Source organism: Sorex fumeus, unplaced genomic scaffold, assembly GCF_029834395.1.
Source record: "Sorex fumeus unplaced genomic scaffold, SorFum_2.1 ptg000053l, whole genome shotgun sequence".
Taxonomy (NCBI): domain Eukaryota; kingdom Metazoa; phylum Chordata; class Mammalia; order Eulipotyphla; family Soricidae; genus Sorex; species Sorex fumeus.
In genome coordinates this window covers 2,411,356-2,427,122 of record NW_026606110.1, presented here as the reverse complement: position 1 = coordinate 2,427,122, position 15,767 = coordinate 2,411,356, and the positions used below count along the sequence as shown (strand labels likewise).

Genomic DNA, 15,767 nt, shown 5'->3' with positions numbered 1-15,767 from the left:
GTGCCACTGAATGCTTAGAACCAGGTGCATTAGTCACATTAAGAATTTAGCAGAAGCCTCAACACTTACGGAGGAGGAGATCACGAATGGTGGACTGTAAGTATGCCACTTTCTAGAAAGCCAAAGTTCATTCTGCTACTTTGGCGATATGTTTTTTAAAAAGGCTTTGTCTGTCCAGTGGCTAAAGCAATAGTACAACAGGTAAGGCCCTGCATGCAGCTGACCCAGATTTGATCCCCGGTACCACCAGGAATAATGCCTGAGAGCAAAGCCAAGAGTCAGCCCTGAGCACTACTGGATGTGGGCACAAGCCAAAAAAAGAAAAACAACAGAAAGGGTTGTCTTTCATTGGGGGCCACACCTAGCCACCTGGGGCTCACTCCTGGCAGTGCCTAGGGACCCTGACTGGCACTGGGATGAGGGCTGTGGTCAACATCTTTACCCGTCATCTCTGGGCCTGGAGGGGTGACCATGCCTACCTGTAGGGACTGGTGTCAGCGGGTCCTGCCTTCCCTTCTGGGGCCACCGTGATGAGGATGGTGCCACTCTGATGGCCAATGTCCACATATACATAGCCAAACCCTGTCAGGAACACCACCTGCAAAACAAAACAAAAACCACCAAGTCTGAATGCCAAGAAAGAAACAGCACCGAAATGCTGGCTTTGCACGCCGGCCCTCTCTTTCAATCCCACAGACGTCCTGGCTAGGTTTCCTCATAACCAAATAAGCATACGGGCCATCCAGCTGACTTGAAATGAGAAAAGAGGTGGGGGGGGGGGCGGTGGGGAGGGAGAAAGATCAATTCCAGATTTTTCAATATCCAGCTGTAAGGTTCGTGGGAAACGGTGACAGGGGTTGGGGGTGGGGGTGGGCAGGGGTGTCTTTCTGCTCAGCTTTCTGGGAACTGGCAACTAAGTCTCAGTGGGCTGCAGCCCCGCCACAGGGAGGCTTCACATGTGGACGAGTCTCTGCAGAGAGCAGAAAGGAACCAAGAACTGGGAACCTGGAACGTGATGCATAAAACGCTCCAAGGGCTGACTTGAGCACTTGAGATGTCCTTGGAGACCAAGGGCCTAAACACGCTGCATAGCTCCCACCCCACAGACAAATCCCCCATTGCTCGGAACTCCTGTTCCAAGTCATCTTTTGCTTGGCAACAGCACTGAGTTTTCTGCCATAAGAAGGTAGATACGAGCTCACGGGAATGTTCTCTCTTTGGCACCCTGTGGCAGTTTGGCACAAGAGGCCCTTCGGCTAAGCAACTGATGCCCTGGGATGGGTCCCCGGGGAGCAGGACAGAGTTCTGGATCTCACCGGGCTGTGCAAAGTGGTCAATTCTCGTGGGGCTCAGGCTGGCTGCGTGCGTGGCAATGTGCCTTAGCCACTGGACTATCTCCAGCTCCAGAGAAAGAGCCGTTGGAAATACATCTGTAAGGACGCCTCGCTCACGGCCAGCAGCACCCACGGGTGCGGTAAGACGCTCCAGGTATTTGGCTGCTGCTGATTGATCTGCGCTGCCAGTTCAGCCCAGGGTCTGGGATCACAAGGACCGGAAGTCAGACAGACAGAGCCTTCTAGGGGAAGGAGCCAAGCTAGGTGCCAGCTTGGCCCAAATAAAGAAGTCCCAGCAGGATCATGTAAGGGGTCATAAGGAGTGTCAGATTCCAACTTGGAAGGAATTTCCACGTGGGCTTTTTTCTTGGGCAATGGTCCTTTCTCCAAAAATCTACGTATCTTCTTCTCCTCCTCCTCTTTGGCCCGGGCAGCCCATGGGTCATCTGGTGTGCCTCCTACCCCACCCGGGCAGCCTCCCAGCCCCGTCTCACTCCTCCCTTCCTTCATAGACGGAGAAGAAACAACTCCCAGGGCTGAGCTATCCCAGAAGTTGGCCACCGAACCCAGGAGTTGAGGGTTCAATCTCTGATAATTAGGCTGAGGTGGGTACTTCTACAGAGCATCAGTCCGACTTCTGAAGTGATAAGACCATACCTTTAGGGCTCACAGAAGAAAACCACGTACTATAACTGAGGAGGTGGGATGGTGCGGGACCAAGCCAGGAGCTGTGTGGCTTAGTGGCCGGACACCCACCGCTCTCATTTGCTGAGTACTTACAACCAGTGCCTAGTACTCAGTCACCATCAGGAGGGGCACCTTCTCCATGTAGCTCCTATGGTGGAACTTTCTGGAACCTGCCAGTTGAGCCTGTGTCCCTTACCCAGCACACAGCAGTATCCTACTCCTGACACCCCACACTGCCGTTAAGTGGGGCCGCGTGACAACTTTTGGTCGCTGAGCTTACAGCAGATTGGACATGTTCCTTTGGAATCACAGCAGGGAAGAGGCGGCCTTCGACCGATGCAGATGCTGAATGATCCAGGTGTGTGGTGGGCCAGCTCTGGGCCCCACGCCTGATAATATGAGTCAGAACTGTACCAGACAGTTGCCGGCACAGGGAGATGCACGCTTGTTTTCCCATTGGCTCTAAGTGCAGAGTTGAGAAGCTGGGAATGATAGATGAAACTGGCCTGCCAAGCCTAGAATATTCTAGACCTTCTCCTGTTCTAGTTGGTCCAAGACTTTGAGCATCCCATATTCAACCTGTATGCAGGGAGGCTGGCTGTTCCTTCTTCACTCAAGGGACAGCAGTGACCACAAGGCTGCTGGCCGGGTCTGTCTGCTCACCATTATGCCGAGGCCCTGCCTCCATCAGTGCATGAGGCAGAGACACTCACATTTCTGGCTCACCTCAACGTCCCATCTCCCCCAACTGGGCCAAAACAAGAGCAAACCCAGGTTCACCAACGAGTACAGAAGTCTCCTCAGCAAAACCCCCAGAAGGCAGAGAGCTGGTATGTCCCTGCTGTTTTGTGCCTTCAGGTTTGGGGGTGATTTGCTATTCAGAACAGAGGAAATCTGTTGATGGCACTTCCATCAGTCTGGTGATCGGGCAGAGGCTCCTGAGTGACCAGTGGTGGGCACAGCACCTGAGCAAGGACACTGCGATTAGCAGGGGCACAGCCAGCAGGACAGATGTTGGGGACCGTAACCAGGTTCCAGCATGAACTGGATTTCTTATATTCTGAAAGAGATCAACTAGCTGCAAAAAATTTCTCAGACACCCACTGCAGCTGAGACCTCAAGAGCGATCTTAGAGGGGGGCAGGCCAGCTCCCACCCAAACAATGCCCCAGCAGCTGCTCCTACACCCTAAAGCTGCCACCATGCCTCTGACAGGACCCCACCACCTCAGGACTCAGTGCCACAGAAAACCTAATACACCGAAAACTCCAGGTACATGGGTCTAAAAACTCCAGACCTTCTTGAAGTTGGGGTGGGCGACCACCCCCCAAACCCCCCTTCTTTCGGAAGATTCAATTAAATATTTAACTGCCCAGTTGACTGCCCAGTTAAATATTCTGGATTTTCTGGAGCAATATGTCTAAATGCTACAATACTGACATCCCAGTAGTAGCACACTGGGTTGGAGCTGATGTAATGCAAAAGCCAACCATTCTTAACTAACAAAAACATGACTACGAAAGTCTTCACTTGTAACAGCAACTTAGTAAGACCCCCAGACAAAGACTTAATGTCTCCCTGGTGAGATACAACCATTTTCTTCTACAGGAATATTTTTTGATCATTCTGTGGTCCATTTAATGGTAACAAGCAATATGAAATTAATTATCATGGGCCGGCTATGGGGGTGGGCTTGGGGGTGGTTGGGAAAATGAAGACCATGGTGGAGGGAAGGTGACAGTGGTGGTGAGGTTGGGGCTGGAATACTGAATGCCTGTAACTAATCACCAAGAAAAACTTTATAAACCACAGTCTTAAAATAAAGTGGGGGAATAAAAAAACTGGATTTCTGTCCTTGGCTTCATGGGCCCACAGCAGGTGCTGGTGTTGAAGACTGCACAAATGCGCATCTCCACGAAATGGCACGGCATCTAGAAGAAATGTTTTCTGAGGTGATGTGAGAAGTAAATCACAACCCTCACACATTTGTCACCCCAGATGAGAAGGCTTGAAAACAAAACACTCAGAGTGTGTGTTGGCTGCTTTGGCTGGGGCTGGCACAGGAGGAGATGAGCTCAGGGAAGTGCTGGCCAGTATGCAAATAAAAAGGAAAGAATCCAGAAATTCGGGACCTCGAAACACCGGATCTATGCTAAAAACCCCCAAACAGCAAGAAATAAAGCTGTCTTTGAGGCAACATTCGGCCTCAGGGCTTGGTGGAGGTGACAGCTTACTGTTGAAATGACTCAGAAAGAAGTCGATGAGCATAACAGTCCCACAGAAGCGCTCTGAGATTTGCAGAGGTAAGAAGGTGAGAGGGATTAGAAATAACACCCAGAGGGGCCCGGGTCACTGCTGCTGGCAGGCTGAATCCTTGGGAATTCAACTGGTAAGATGCCTGTGGGTATTACAGACACGGGAACCTGGAATGAAGAAACTGCGGTTATCTGAAATTCCATGTCAGCTCCATGCGCGGCCAAGAAGGAGCCTGCTGGGGGCAGAAGGGGAGACCGGAGGAAGAAGAGGGATGATTCTACCAGTAGAACAGCTCAAAGACCAAGCCCTGCCCATGGTGTGACCCAGACAAGCTTCCCAGCTGCTGTGAATGACTGGCTACTGTCTGCCCCCCACTCTTCCTTGTCCATTCTGGAGGGCAATCCTGCACCCCTGCTCTGTGAGATGGCGGGGGTAAGATGGAGGGGCAGATGAGTTTAGTATGTCCCGATGGACATAGCATCATCCACGGGGCTGGTGAAAGTACAGCAGAGAGGCTGTCCACCCTGCATGCAGCTGACCTGGGTTCAATCCCCAGCATCCCACAGGGTCCCCTGAGCACCACCACGAGTAATTCCTTAGTAATGCAAGTGTAATGCAAGGAGTAATCCAGGAGTAATGCAAGTGTGAAGATTCTAGAAAGGGTGTTTAGCAGACGTGCAGAAATGGGGACAGGTGAGTTAGGTTAGTGTGAAGCCAAAGTACCTGTTCACATGTTCTGCTGGGGGCAACGCTCCCTCAGATCAACTGCCTCTGCATACCAACCTTCCATTGTAGAGTGGCAGGTACTCCTGAACAGGAGTACATTGTCTTAACCCATGCATGCTCAGCGTTGCTACCTCTGACCCATACCACACGTTAAATGCAAGTCCTGCCTCATCATGGTATGTCCCAAACAGTCCCCTCAATACTCTTGAAAGCAAGGCAAGAAATCTCTTGTACAGGATAATCTGAAGTGTGCTTTCAGGCGGATGTTCTTACTTAAGGCCATGGGGCTGGATGGCAGTGAGGCCTGCTGTGTTTGTGGCTGAGTGATCCCATGCCTTAAGGACATGTCTACTGATTCACTAACACGGGGCCCTTCGAGGGGCCTTGTTCAGCATGTTCCTTAATGACTTGGACGGACATGGGGCATGCATGCTGACCACATCTGTAGATGACATAAAGCTACCAGGGATACTTAATATGTTGGATGAAAGCTTCAAAGCACCCTCACCACTCTTTCCCCACCCCTTAAAGAAGTGATTTCAACAAGTTGGTCTAGGCCAATAGCAACAAGATTTAATTTATTGGGGATAAATGTAAAGTCCTGTCATGGGGTTCGAAAAGTCAAATGTAGAGGAGTCGTGTGATACCGACCTGGGGGATGTGGTTGACCACAAGCCCAGTAATAAGAGACAGTCTGAACTCATTAATAGGAGCGAACTCAATCTCCTCTCATGAATGGGAAGCCTGGGGAGGGAATCACGGGGCAGCCCACATCTGGCCGCTGCTGTGCAGTCCCGGCTGCCAGCTTTCCAAAGGAGACAAACTTTGGGGCTGGGGTTGGAGATCGCGAATTACTAAAGGGATGATGTGAGGGGCCAGAAACGCCTGGCCTGGAGAGAACAGTCAGGGAGGATGAAGCTGCAAATGCAGCCGTGTCATGGGTGAAAGGGGTCGAGGGGAGCTGGGGAGGGCAGCTGGGAGAAAGGGGAAACCCTGCAGGGGTCAGCAGCAGCCTGGCCCAAGGAGAGGCCTGTCTGAATGCAGCGTCTTAGACCACTTGGCCATCCTGACTGCCCGAGGCCACTGGGCAGTCAGGTTTGGTCCGGCAGTGACGAGACATGCTGGGCCTCATGGGATGGGAGTAGAGCCGGCCCTTTCCTCCCCGCCCCAACAAGACCTTGAGTCACCGCCCATGAATGGCCGCTCTGGCTCCTGATCAAGCTGCTTAACGGCCATGATCTCAGAGACTCAGAAACAAATCTCGTGGCTTTTGGCAGAAATACGTCTGGTCCCTGCAGTAGGTTACCGGTCCTGGGCCACCTCAGGTTGGAATAGGTTTCGTGCCTTGGCCTGCCCCCTGGCGGCTTGGTGGCCACCATCCTCCAGAGGCCGTTGGACAGTCAGGTTTGGGCCTGCAGTGGCGAGACACACAGGGCCTCACGGGATGGGGATGGAGCCGGCCTTTTCCTCCCTGCCACAACGAGACCCCGAGTCGCCGCCCATGAACAGCCTCTCTTGCTCCTGATCAAGCTGTTTAATGGCCATGATCCTGGAGACGCAGGAACAAATCCTGAAACCCAGCAGGTTTGGGCAGAAATCCCTCCAGATTTAATTATTAAAATTTCAGAATTCCAAAATCGTGCGGCCACTACTGTGGCCACGTGAAATCATATGTTATTCATAATCAGCAATAGAAAATAAGTTGTCTATGGTTGCCTTTTTGGTAGATCTGAGTGTTGGGGCAAAAATCCCAAATAATAATGGTAGGTCTGGTGTTGAAATATTGAATGTGATCAAAGTAGAGAAAGAGTAATGTGGAAGTCATCTGCCCACAGGTAGGGGCAGGGTGTGCAATGGGGGGTATACTGGGGTTTTTGGTGGTGGAAAATGGGCACCGGTGAAAGGATGGGTGTTTCATCATTGTATGACCGAGACTTAAACTTGAAAGCTTTGTAACTGCTCTCATGGTGATTCAATAAATAAATTTATAAAAAGGGAAAAAAAATAAGGTGATCATGCCCAATTCAAGCAGACTAATCAATGGCCGAATAAACAGCAATACTCCTAAATTAAAATTACAAAAATAAAAAATAAAAAATAAAAAAGGAGAGTCCTGTCTGAAGGTGCCAGGGCCGGTGAGAGCTGTTATCTCAGGGGGCGACTCCTGGACAAGGGGGCCAGGAGTGCACCTCTTGGAGCACTTTGGGGGTCTGTGGCCAGGCCTAGGAGGACAGTGGCGGAGCCTGGTACAGGGAGATGCCAGCCAGGCCCGTGGCAGCAGCACCAGGAGTCCACCTGACGTCTAAGTTCTAAGCCGCTGGCAGATTTCTTTTGAAGTCTCTGTTCTCCCAGGAGGGGAAGCAGCCTGAAAGTCACATTCTGGACATCCTAGAATATTTGCCTCCACCAAGGTTCTGTCTCCACTCTCATTGCACTGGACTCGAGGGAGAGACCTTGGAGGTCAGGATCATCTATCTTATTTAGGGTCACGGTTTGGGCCCCACAAGGCCTTGATAAAGATTTCCCAATAAAGAAAGGAGGAATGGAAGCTGCGAGATGGGTCTTCAGAAAAGCAACCCCCAAAAATGGCCTCTGACAGGTCTCCACAACTTTCAAGACAACAGTCAGCTGAGAGTGAAAGAGCAGAGGACAGCCGGACCTCCACAGAGAATGTGCCCTCCCAGGGCACATGTGAATCTACTTTTGGGGATGCAAATTCCTCTTTCTCCTTAGTGATTTCTATGGCTCAGAAACAGCTTCATGTAATCCACTCGACAGCCTGGAGTGTCTAGAGATGCGAACACTCTCCCTGGGTATGTGGGTCCTGCCAGGTCTCCCTGCCCACCCCGCCCCGCCTCACACATACCTTCCACCTGGCCCAGTGTCATTCAGGCCCTCCATGAACAGTGTCCCCTCTCTGACCTCCAAGGCTTTATTTATTTATATATTTATTGGAGGGGCAGACTTCGGGCTATGCCTAGTGGTGCTCAGGGCTCACTCCTGGCTCTGCACTCAGGGATGACTCCTGGTGGGCTCCAAAGGACCATATGGGTGCCAGGGATGGAACTCAGGTCAGTCATATACAACGCAAGGGCCCTGCCCTCTCTCGTGTCATTTCTCTCCTTTGCAGGGTTTTTAAAACTGTACTTTATTGTGCCCAAGAACAGACGACTGGTTAAAGAAGCTTTGGTACATCTACACAATGGAACACTATGTAGCTGTTAGAAAAGATGAAGTCATGAAATTTACATACAAGTGGTACTACATGGAAAGTATCATGCTAAGCGAAATGAGTCAGAAAGAGAGGGATAGACATAGAAAGAGTGCATTCATCTGGGTAACATAAAGTAACAAAATAGGAGACTAACACCCAAGAATAGCCAAGATAAGTACCAGGCGGATTACTCCATGGCTTTGAGGACAACCGCACACGCTAGGGGAAAAGGCAGCTCAGACAGAGAACAGAGCACCAAATAAAGGGTGTTGGGAGGTTCCTCTCAGGATGGGAAATGCGTGATGAGAGTAGACTAGAGTCTGAACAAGATTGCCACTCAGTATCTCTTTCGCAAACCACAGCACTCAAAAGGAAAGAGATAACAAAAGGGAGTGCCCTGCCACAGTGGTAGGGTGGGATGGGGGATGGGGGAAGGGGGGTGGGAGGGATACTGGGATCACTGGTGGTGGAAGATGGGCACTGGTGGAGGCATGGGTATCCGATCATTGTATAACTGAAACCCAAGCACAAAAATTTGTAAGTCTACAACTGTACCTCATGGTGTTTCACTAATAAAAATTTAAGAAAAAAAACTGTACTTTATTACTAGAGTAAAGGTGCATATTATAAAATAAGCAAATAAATAACACTGAAAATATTTTTTAAAAAATCAGTCCTAGTTAATACTTTTACCTCTTTAATCTTTAGTCACACTGCACTCTAACATACTAGGTTTCAAGTCACCAAAAAGTCAGCGAGAAGCCTCCCCCCTTGGGCCACATATTCCCCTCAATGTTCCCTTGTGGCAACCACTCACTTTTCTTTCTAATTTGGGAGATCTGAAGGGAACCACCCTCAGGCTGGCTGACATGACGTCGGGAAATCAAAGCAGCCAAACCGCCTTCTGGGTAAGAGGCTTCTGGAACAATCCTTTTTCTTTCTGAGTGGGATCAGACCAGGCTGGACCTGCTCTACCCAAGTGGCCTCTCTGCCACATGCTGGGGCGGCCTGGTTGTCGGGGAACTGAGAACGGAAGGTACTGGAGGGTGCATGTGGCAGGAGAGGTGCAGGTGGGCACAGGTGGGAGGGGAGTGCAGGAGGCACAGATGGGTATGCGTGGGGGAGGGACAGGTTGGAGGGGGGAATGGGGGTATGTGGGAGGAAAGGGGCAGGGGGTATGCGGGAGGAGAGGACAAGTGGGAGGGAAGGGGCGGGAGGGAGGGACGGGGCAGGAGGGAGGGGAGGGGGGGTGGGAACGTGGAGAAAGGTCCTTGGACACCCCCCAGGCCAGCTCACCTGTGTGCCCTGACTGTTGGTGTCCAGGGCGTCGCTCCACTCGGTGCCGGTGGCGCTCAGGAAGAGGCTGGGGAGCACGTCTCTGGTCCTGCAGTCGGGGTAGCTGGCAAGCTGATGGTACAGCTCGTGGTGAACAGAGCACTCAGGGGGAACTTGTCTGCAATAGACCTCAAACTTGGGAACATCTGCAATGAATAAACATGATAATGAGACATCTGCATCCTCAGGGCTGTGGACAGGGCGTCAGGGCTTGGAGAGCTGAGGTGGCAGGGAAAGTCCCCCAAGGGTCGCGTGCGTGGCTCTCCCTGAAACTTCCCTCGCCCCAAACCCCCAGAGGGGACCTGGGTTTTGGCTAGTTTACGACCAACCCCCAGCAATTACCTTTGATGTTTTCCTTCACCAGTATCGGCACCGGGCATCTGTTGTGGATGATGATCTGTGGGCTGGGGTCTTCTGAGAGGGTTAAGTAGGTCACCCCAAGGTGCTCCTGGTAGGTCAGCACTATGGCTCTGGGCAGAGGCAAACAAACCACACGGATGGGTCAGAAAATCAGAGGCTGCTGCGTCTCCCGGTGAGTCTGCACGGGAGCTGGGGTGTTCGCCAAGCCTCGGGCACCGTCCCCCCTTATAACTCGGCCTTCAGGTCATCCGCAGGAAGGAAGCCCCGTCTGCTGACCACCATGTGAGGTGAAAGGTTCCAGGATATCCCTGACCCTCAGGCAGCAATATGATGGACATTCACAGTCTGTTATTTTACAAGCGTGAAACATCATTTCAAACAAAACCCGTCTAAGCTCCTGGGCCGAGGATCACAGCGAGGATCACAGATGCCACCCAGCATCTCCCTCTGTGTCTGGGAGATGCACCCAGGGGCGCCCATGCTCTTGAAGGGTCTCAGAGAACTCCAGGGCTTGCTCTTTTTCTGGGGCACAGGTGGGCTGGCATGGTATGAACAATCTCCACAGATGGTTCCTCCTCAGAGGATGTCAACTGTGGCCACTGGCACAGAGCCAAAGGTGTCAGGAGTACAGTAAGGAAGGTGGCCTCACACATGGCCAACCTGGGTTGGGTCCCCAGAACCCCATACGGGTCCCCTGAGCATCTCCAGGAGTGATCCCTAAGCACAGAGTCAGGAGTAATCCCTGAGCACAGCCAGATGTGGCCCAAAGAAAAAGCCCCAGAAAAAAAATAATAGATAAAACAAGAAAGAAAAAAAAAGAAAAACTCTCTGGTGAGTACTAGCTGCTTTTGCTACAACGGTTTGGAGAGAGAAAATGAGCAATAAAGGAGTAGAGGCTAGCAAACATCATTTCATACTGGGGCAGGGGAACAAAAGAGTCTTCGCTGAAATTTAAATTACTAGGACTGTTCAGACTGACCCAAGAAGTCAGATATGTGCCGAACTCAGTCCTGAGTTGCCTGTAGCACTGTAGCACTGTCCTCCTGTTGTTCGATTTGCTCGAGTGGGCACAAGTAATGTCTCCATTGTGAGACTTGTTACTGTTTTTGGCATATTGAATACTCCACGGGTATCTTGCCAGGCTCTGCTGTGCGGGTTCTATCTTTTCAGAGAAGCTGCCTTTAAAATCTTTCCTATAAAAACTTTCCGTAGATATCAAAAAGTTAGGATGGCTGAAATCTCTAATAAAGCCTGTCAGTTCCTAACTGTGAGAATAAGGTCGCACTCCGCTTTGCTGTGTATTCTGTAATTACACCACAGGTTCTTCCTGATGGCTACGAAGGGCAGGCGCCAGCAAGCCACGGAATGCAAGGCCAGGGAAGCGGCCACGCGTGCTCCAGTGACGGCTCGGCTCTGTGGCCGTTCCTGCAGGAGTGCAGCAACTCATGGCCACTGGCTCTCCCGTGGCCTGTGCCACCTGACTCATCTCTCCGAATGTCTTTGGGATTTGGGAGAAAAATCATGTTTTGAAGGAGAAGTAAAGCATGGGAAAAGAAAAAGGTTTCCTCGCTGGACTCTCATCTTAAGCCTTACTTTTCAACTCTTTGGCCTGAGAAAGGGTCTAAAGAAAGCTTTAACAGAAGATACTATTTGTTGGGCACTGCGGCTGGGGCCTGCACGAATGCTACCATGTCCTGGTTTAAGCCAGAAAGGGGGAAACCTCATCACCTCAGCCCAGAACCATCCGTTTGTGGCCATAACATGTCACCAGCTGCCTTCTGAAGCCGTTAAGTTTTCCATATGCGGTGGGGGGCCGCCTTTGGGTCCCCCCTGTCCCCCAACGGCCCCTGGACAGCTCAGGCAGAGGCTGCGACATACCGGGTGCAGAGTCCGTCATCCACGCTGCTCCGCAAGGGCACGGCCACGCTCTGCCTGGGGAAGTCCTGGCGGACAGGGGCGGGCAGGCTCCAGCAGGCGGCCCTGTCGCTGCCCGTGCCCGGTGAGAAGGCCAGCAGGATCTGCTTCTGCAGCTGCGGCGCATCCCAGGCGGATGGGCTGACATCGGGCATGAGGTCCCAGCAAGGGAGGGAGCTGTAGCCGCCCGCCGGCTGCTCTTCCTGGGGGCTGAGGCTGAAGGTCGTGCTGTCCGGGATGTGGAAGTACTGTGGGCAGAGAAGACAAGGCAGAGGGCCACGGTTACCGCCCGCACACCGTGCTGGCTCCCGGGCTCCGTCGGAGAGACTGGGAGCATCAGCCTCTCTGGAGATGGCCCTGGCAGCCACGAGGGCTCCTGATCCTGGAAGGACCCCAGAGGAGACCAGGAGGAGGGGACAGAGCTGCGGGCGCCTCCGAGGTGCCTGGGAACGTGATAAGGGGAGGCAGCCAAGTCCTCAGCAGGCCCCAGTGCCCCCAGGAGTGTGAACAAAATCGGGGGAGGAGGGGGGATGGGAAGGACCTTCCCGGGCAGGGCTGTGGTGCCAGGGCACTTTGGGGCAACAGAGCTGCAGAGACACAGGCTGGGGAAGTGGAGCGCGGACACCAGAACACACACTGGCTCGACGGGGGGTGGGGGGCGGCGCAGAGCCTCTGCTGGACACTCCTGTGTGAGAGTCGCTGCGACCGAGATTCCTAAAGGACCCACTGGGCTCATTTTCGGGAACTCCTCTAGGGGGTGGCTCCTGGGGTCTCCCACACACTCCCAGAGAATTCAGGGTTTCCCTGCACCAGGGTGAATGAGAGCACTCCTCGCAGCGCGGGAGCACGGGGCAGCATGGGGCTCCTCTCTCCCTCTGGAAGCTGAAGATCATCAGGCTGTGGTCACTGGTGGACTGGCCGGCCTGTCGGCTTGCCCAGTCCTACTGGGCTCCCACCAAAGGCCTGTAAGGAGGCGAAGCTACACCCGCTGCCCATGGGGGAAAGCCGGTGCAGACAGTGGGTATCCTGGGAGGGGCGTGGGCTGCTGGGAAGGCGGGCGGGAGTGGGGACACCCCTGCGTCCCCCACCCACACCCACTGGCCTCCGTTTCTCAGCAGGAACTCGGCCATCTACTCATTTTTCAGTTTTATGTTTATTTTTTGTTGGGGGGGGAGTTAATACCGGGTGCTGTTTGGGGACTGTTCTCAGCTTGCTCAGGGAACAGGCAGTGCTGGGGACTGAACTTGGGCCTTTCACATGCGAAGCCTGTGTTCCGGGCACTAGGCCCCTTGAAGTGCTCCTCCTGAATCTCTTTTACTCAGGCCATTAATGCTGAAGGGAATCTTGATGAAATCCTCCTGTGTAGAATAACACTGGTTTTTCCTTTCTGCCTTGCCACAGGGAGCTTAGGTTTATAGGGTTACTCCCATCACAGTGCTCTCGAGGCACTCCCATCCCTCTGTGTTTATCTGTAACCTCTTTCTTTGTGCTCTGCTTCCCCATCTGGTCAACTACCTTTATCTCCTAATCACACGCTGATTTGTAAAATTTGTAAGTTTGTAAATAAACTTGTAAATATTGCTTTTCTCTTCTCCTTATGTCCTTTGCATAGTTAATTCAGAGCAATGTTCTTTTTGTATAGACACAGGAAGACAGTTGATGCTATGCTTTTGTAACTTGGGAGTTAACCTGTGCTGACACTTTGGTAAACATGACAAGGCACTATAAGCTTGTCAGACTGTCACCCAATTGGCTCTAGTGATTTTTTTTTTGGAGTTGACAGAGAAAACAGTAAGTGCAAACAATGGCAGGAAAGAGCATCCTTCTGACAGAACCATTTCACAGTGTGAAATAACAGCACACCGCTTCGCAGATTCTGGGTGTTTATTCTGGAACCCGTGGGCTGTGCCTGGCTGCTCGCAGGATGGGGTGCAGGAGAAGCAGTCCCGAGAGCCGAGCCCGAAGCTCCTGCCTGCAGAGCCTGTGCCCAGCCCTTTGCTCCAGACCACACGACCGCAGCACATTCCGCGTTTAAGCCCTTCTAAAGCCCTCTCAAGATGTAACTGTTCATTTTAATTGAATCAAGAGCCAAGTCTAAAAATTCTTCTTGGACCTGAGCTCTACCCCTTCCGCCATGGGAGATGGTGCCACGCTCACACTGCCTGTCTGGTGGGTGTGAGTGGGCAGCAGCGCCTGCCAGGCAGATGTTGTTCCCCCGGGGCTGGGAGCCAGGCTTGGGCCCACTTGGGGGGCTGGGGCTTGGGGAGCAATCGTGCTGGCTGTGCAGCCTTTGCAGCTGGGCGCTGGCTGCTCTGATCCTGCAGAGCGTCAGGATCCTGCCCCCCCTCCCCCGCCCCGGATTTCTGCTCATTAATGACCCTGGACACACGAACCATGACAAGCGTGGCTCTAATTAAAGCGAGAGAAAATGAGCTTCTCGATTTAGATTCCGTGTCAGCTCTGTCCTGGGTGTGGGCTCCAGGAGGGCAGAAAGACCGAGGTCTGTCCCTGTGTCACGCTCCGAGCTGCTTACCTCCTGTCCAGCGTGAGGCCGGGAGACGGCGAGCTGTGGCTTGTAGAAGAGCTGGTAGGGCGTGTTGTTGATGAGCGTGGTCTTGTCCTCGATCTGGAGGATCTGGATGCCCTGCTGCACCATGGAGGAAACGCAGAACTGGCATAGCTGCAAGACAGTGCAGAGAGAGTCCTGAACCAGCCGTGTGGTCAGTGGGAAAGGCCAGGCTGCCCCTTGGGACGTCCAGGGTACGGAACTGAGCTACGCCTCAATCCCAAGGGTGCTCCAGCCCCAGAAGGCACCCAGCCTCGCCCCCACCACACTACTTTCCGATCTCTTTTTCTTTGGGGTGTTTTGAGCCACACCTAGAGGTGCGCAGGGACAATTCCTGGCTCTGTTCTCAGGAGTGGCTCCAGTGGTGCTGGTGGGGAACCAGATGTATGCCGGGGTCATGGTCACCGGTCTCAGGCAGGGCAAGTGCCTTACATCCTGGGCTACCTCTCTGCAGCCGCCCAAGTGTCAGCTTAGCAAAGCATGGACTTGTGCTGTCACTGTGGAGGGACCAGGGCTGGATTTCACGTATCAGGCCATTTCCTCACAAAGGAGCAGCTCCCAATGCTCTGGACGTGAACAGAAGCTGCTGGTTTCTGTCAACCTGAAGGATTTCACCTGTGCCCTCCCTTCTGTCGAAGTGGCCATCTCACCGAAGGCCCCATCTGGGCCAGTGAGTGCTAGAACATTCCCAGGGATGGTGGCCACATACATGTTTATTAGGATTCTCCTGGCACCCATGTAGGGACACCCCCAATTTAGGACAATGCAACATAAAGAGGCCTAGCAAATGGCCCAAGGGGACAGTGGTTAGGATGACACTGGAGTTGGTGGGGGAGTGTGTGGTTTGGTGCTATCCATGACTGGGAGATGCCACTTACCTACCTCACCTCACTCTACCTCACCTCAGTTCACTCTCACCTCACCTCACTTCACCCTTGGCTCACCTCACTTCGCCTTACCCTCACCTCCCCTCACCCTCACCCCCACCTTACCCTCACCTCACCTCACTTCACTTTACCCTCACCTCACCTCACCTCACCTCACCCTCACCTCACCTCGCCTCGCCTCACCCTCACCTCCCCTCACCCTCACCTTACCCTCACCTCACCTCAGTCACCTCACCTCACCCTCACCTTACCCTCACCTCACCTCACCCTCACCTCACCTTATCTCACTTCACCCTCATATTACCTCATCTCACCTCACCTTACCCTCACATTATCTTACCTCACCTCACCTCACTTCAACCTCATCTGAGCTTATCTCACTTTACCCTTACTTCACTGTACCTCACCCTCACCTCACCCTCACCCTCACTTTATCATGTGTGAGGAGCCTCGGAGGCACAGGGAGGCAGGATTTGTTAAAAGAGAATG

General features: G+C 52.8%; 1 protein-coding gene across 4 annotated transcripts in view; it reads right to left on the bottom strand.

The window, feature by feature from the left end:
• Positions 1-15,767, bottom strand: part of VPS13B (vacuolar protein sorting 13 homolog B) — a 667,453-nt gene that overhangs the window by 15,552 nt on the left and 636,134 nt on the right. For all 4 annotated transcript variants that reach the window (XM_056124953.1, XM_056124949.1, XM_056124951.1 and 1 more), the window contains exons 50-54: positions 14,359-14,505; positions 11,790-12,073; positions 9,894-10,021; positions 9,513-9,697; positions 480-598 (exon numbers count right to left, since the gene is read on the bottom strand). In XM_056124953.1, the coding sequence (XP_055980928.1) occupies positions 480-598; positions 9,513-9,697; positions 9,894-10,021; positions 11,790-12,073; positions 14,359-14,505 (863 nt within the window). The remainder of the gene's footprint in view (positions 1-479; positions 599-9,512; positions 9,698-9,893; positions 10,022-11,789; positions 12,074-14,358; positions 14,506-15,767) is intronic.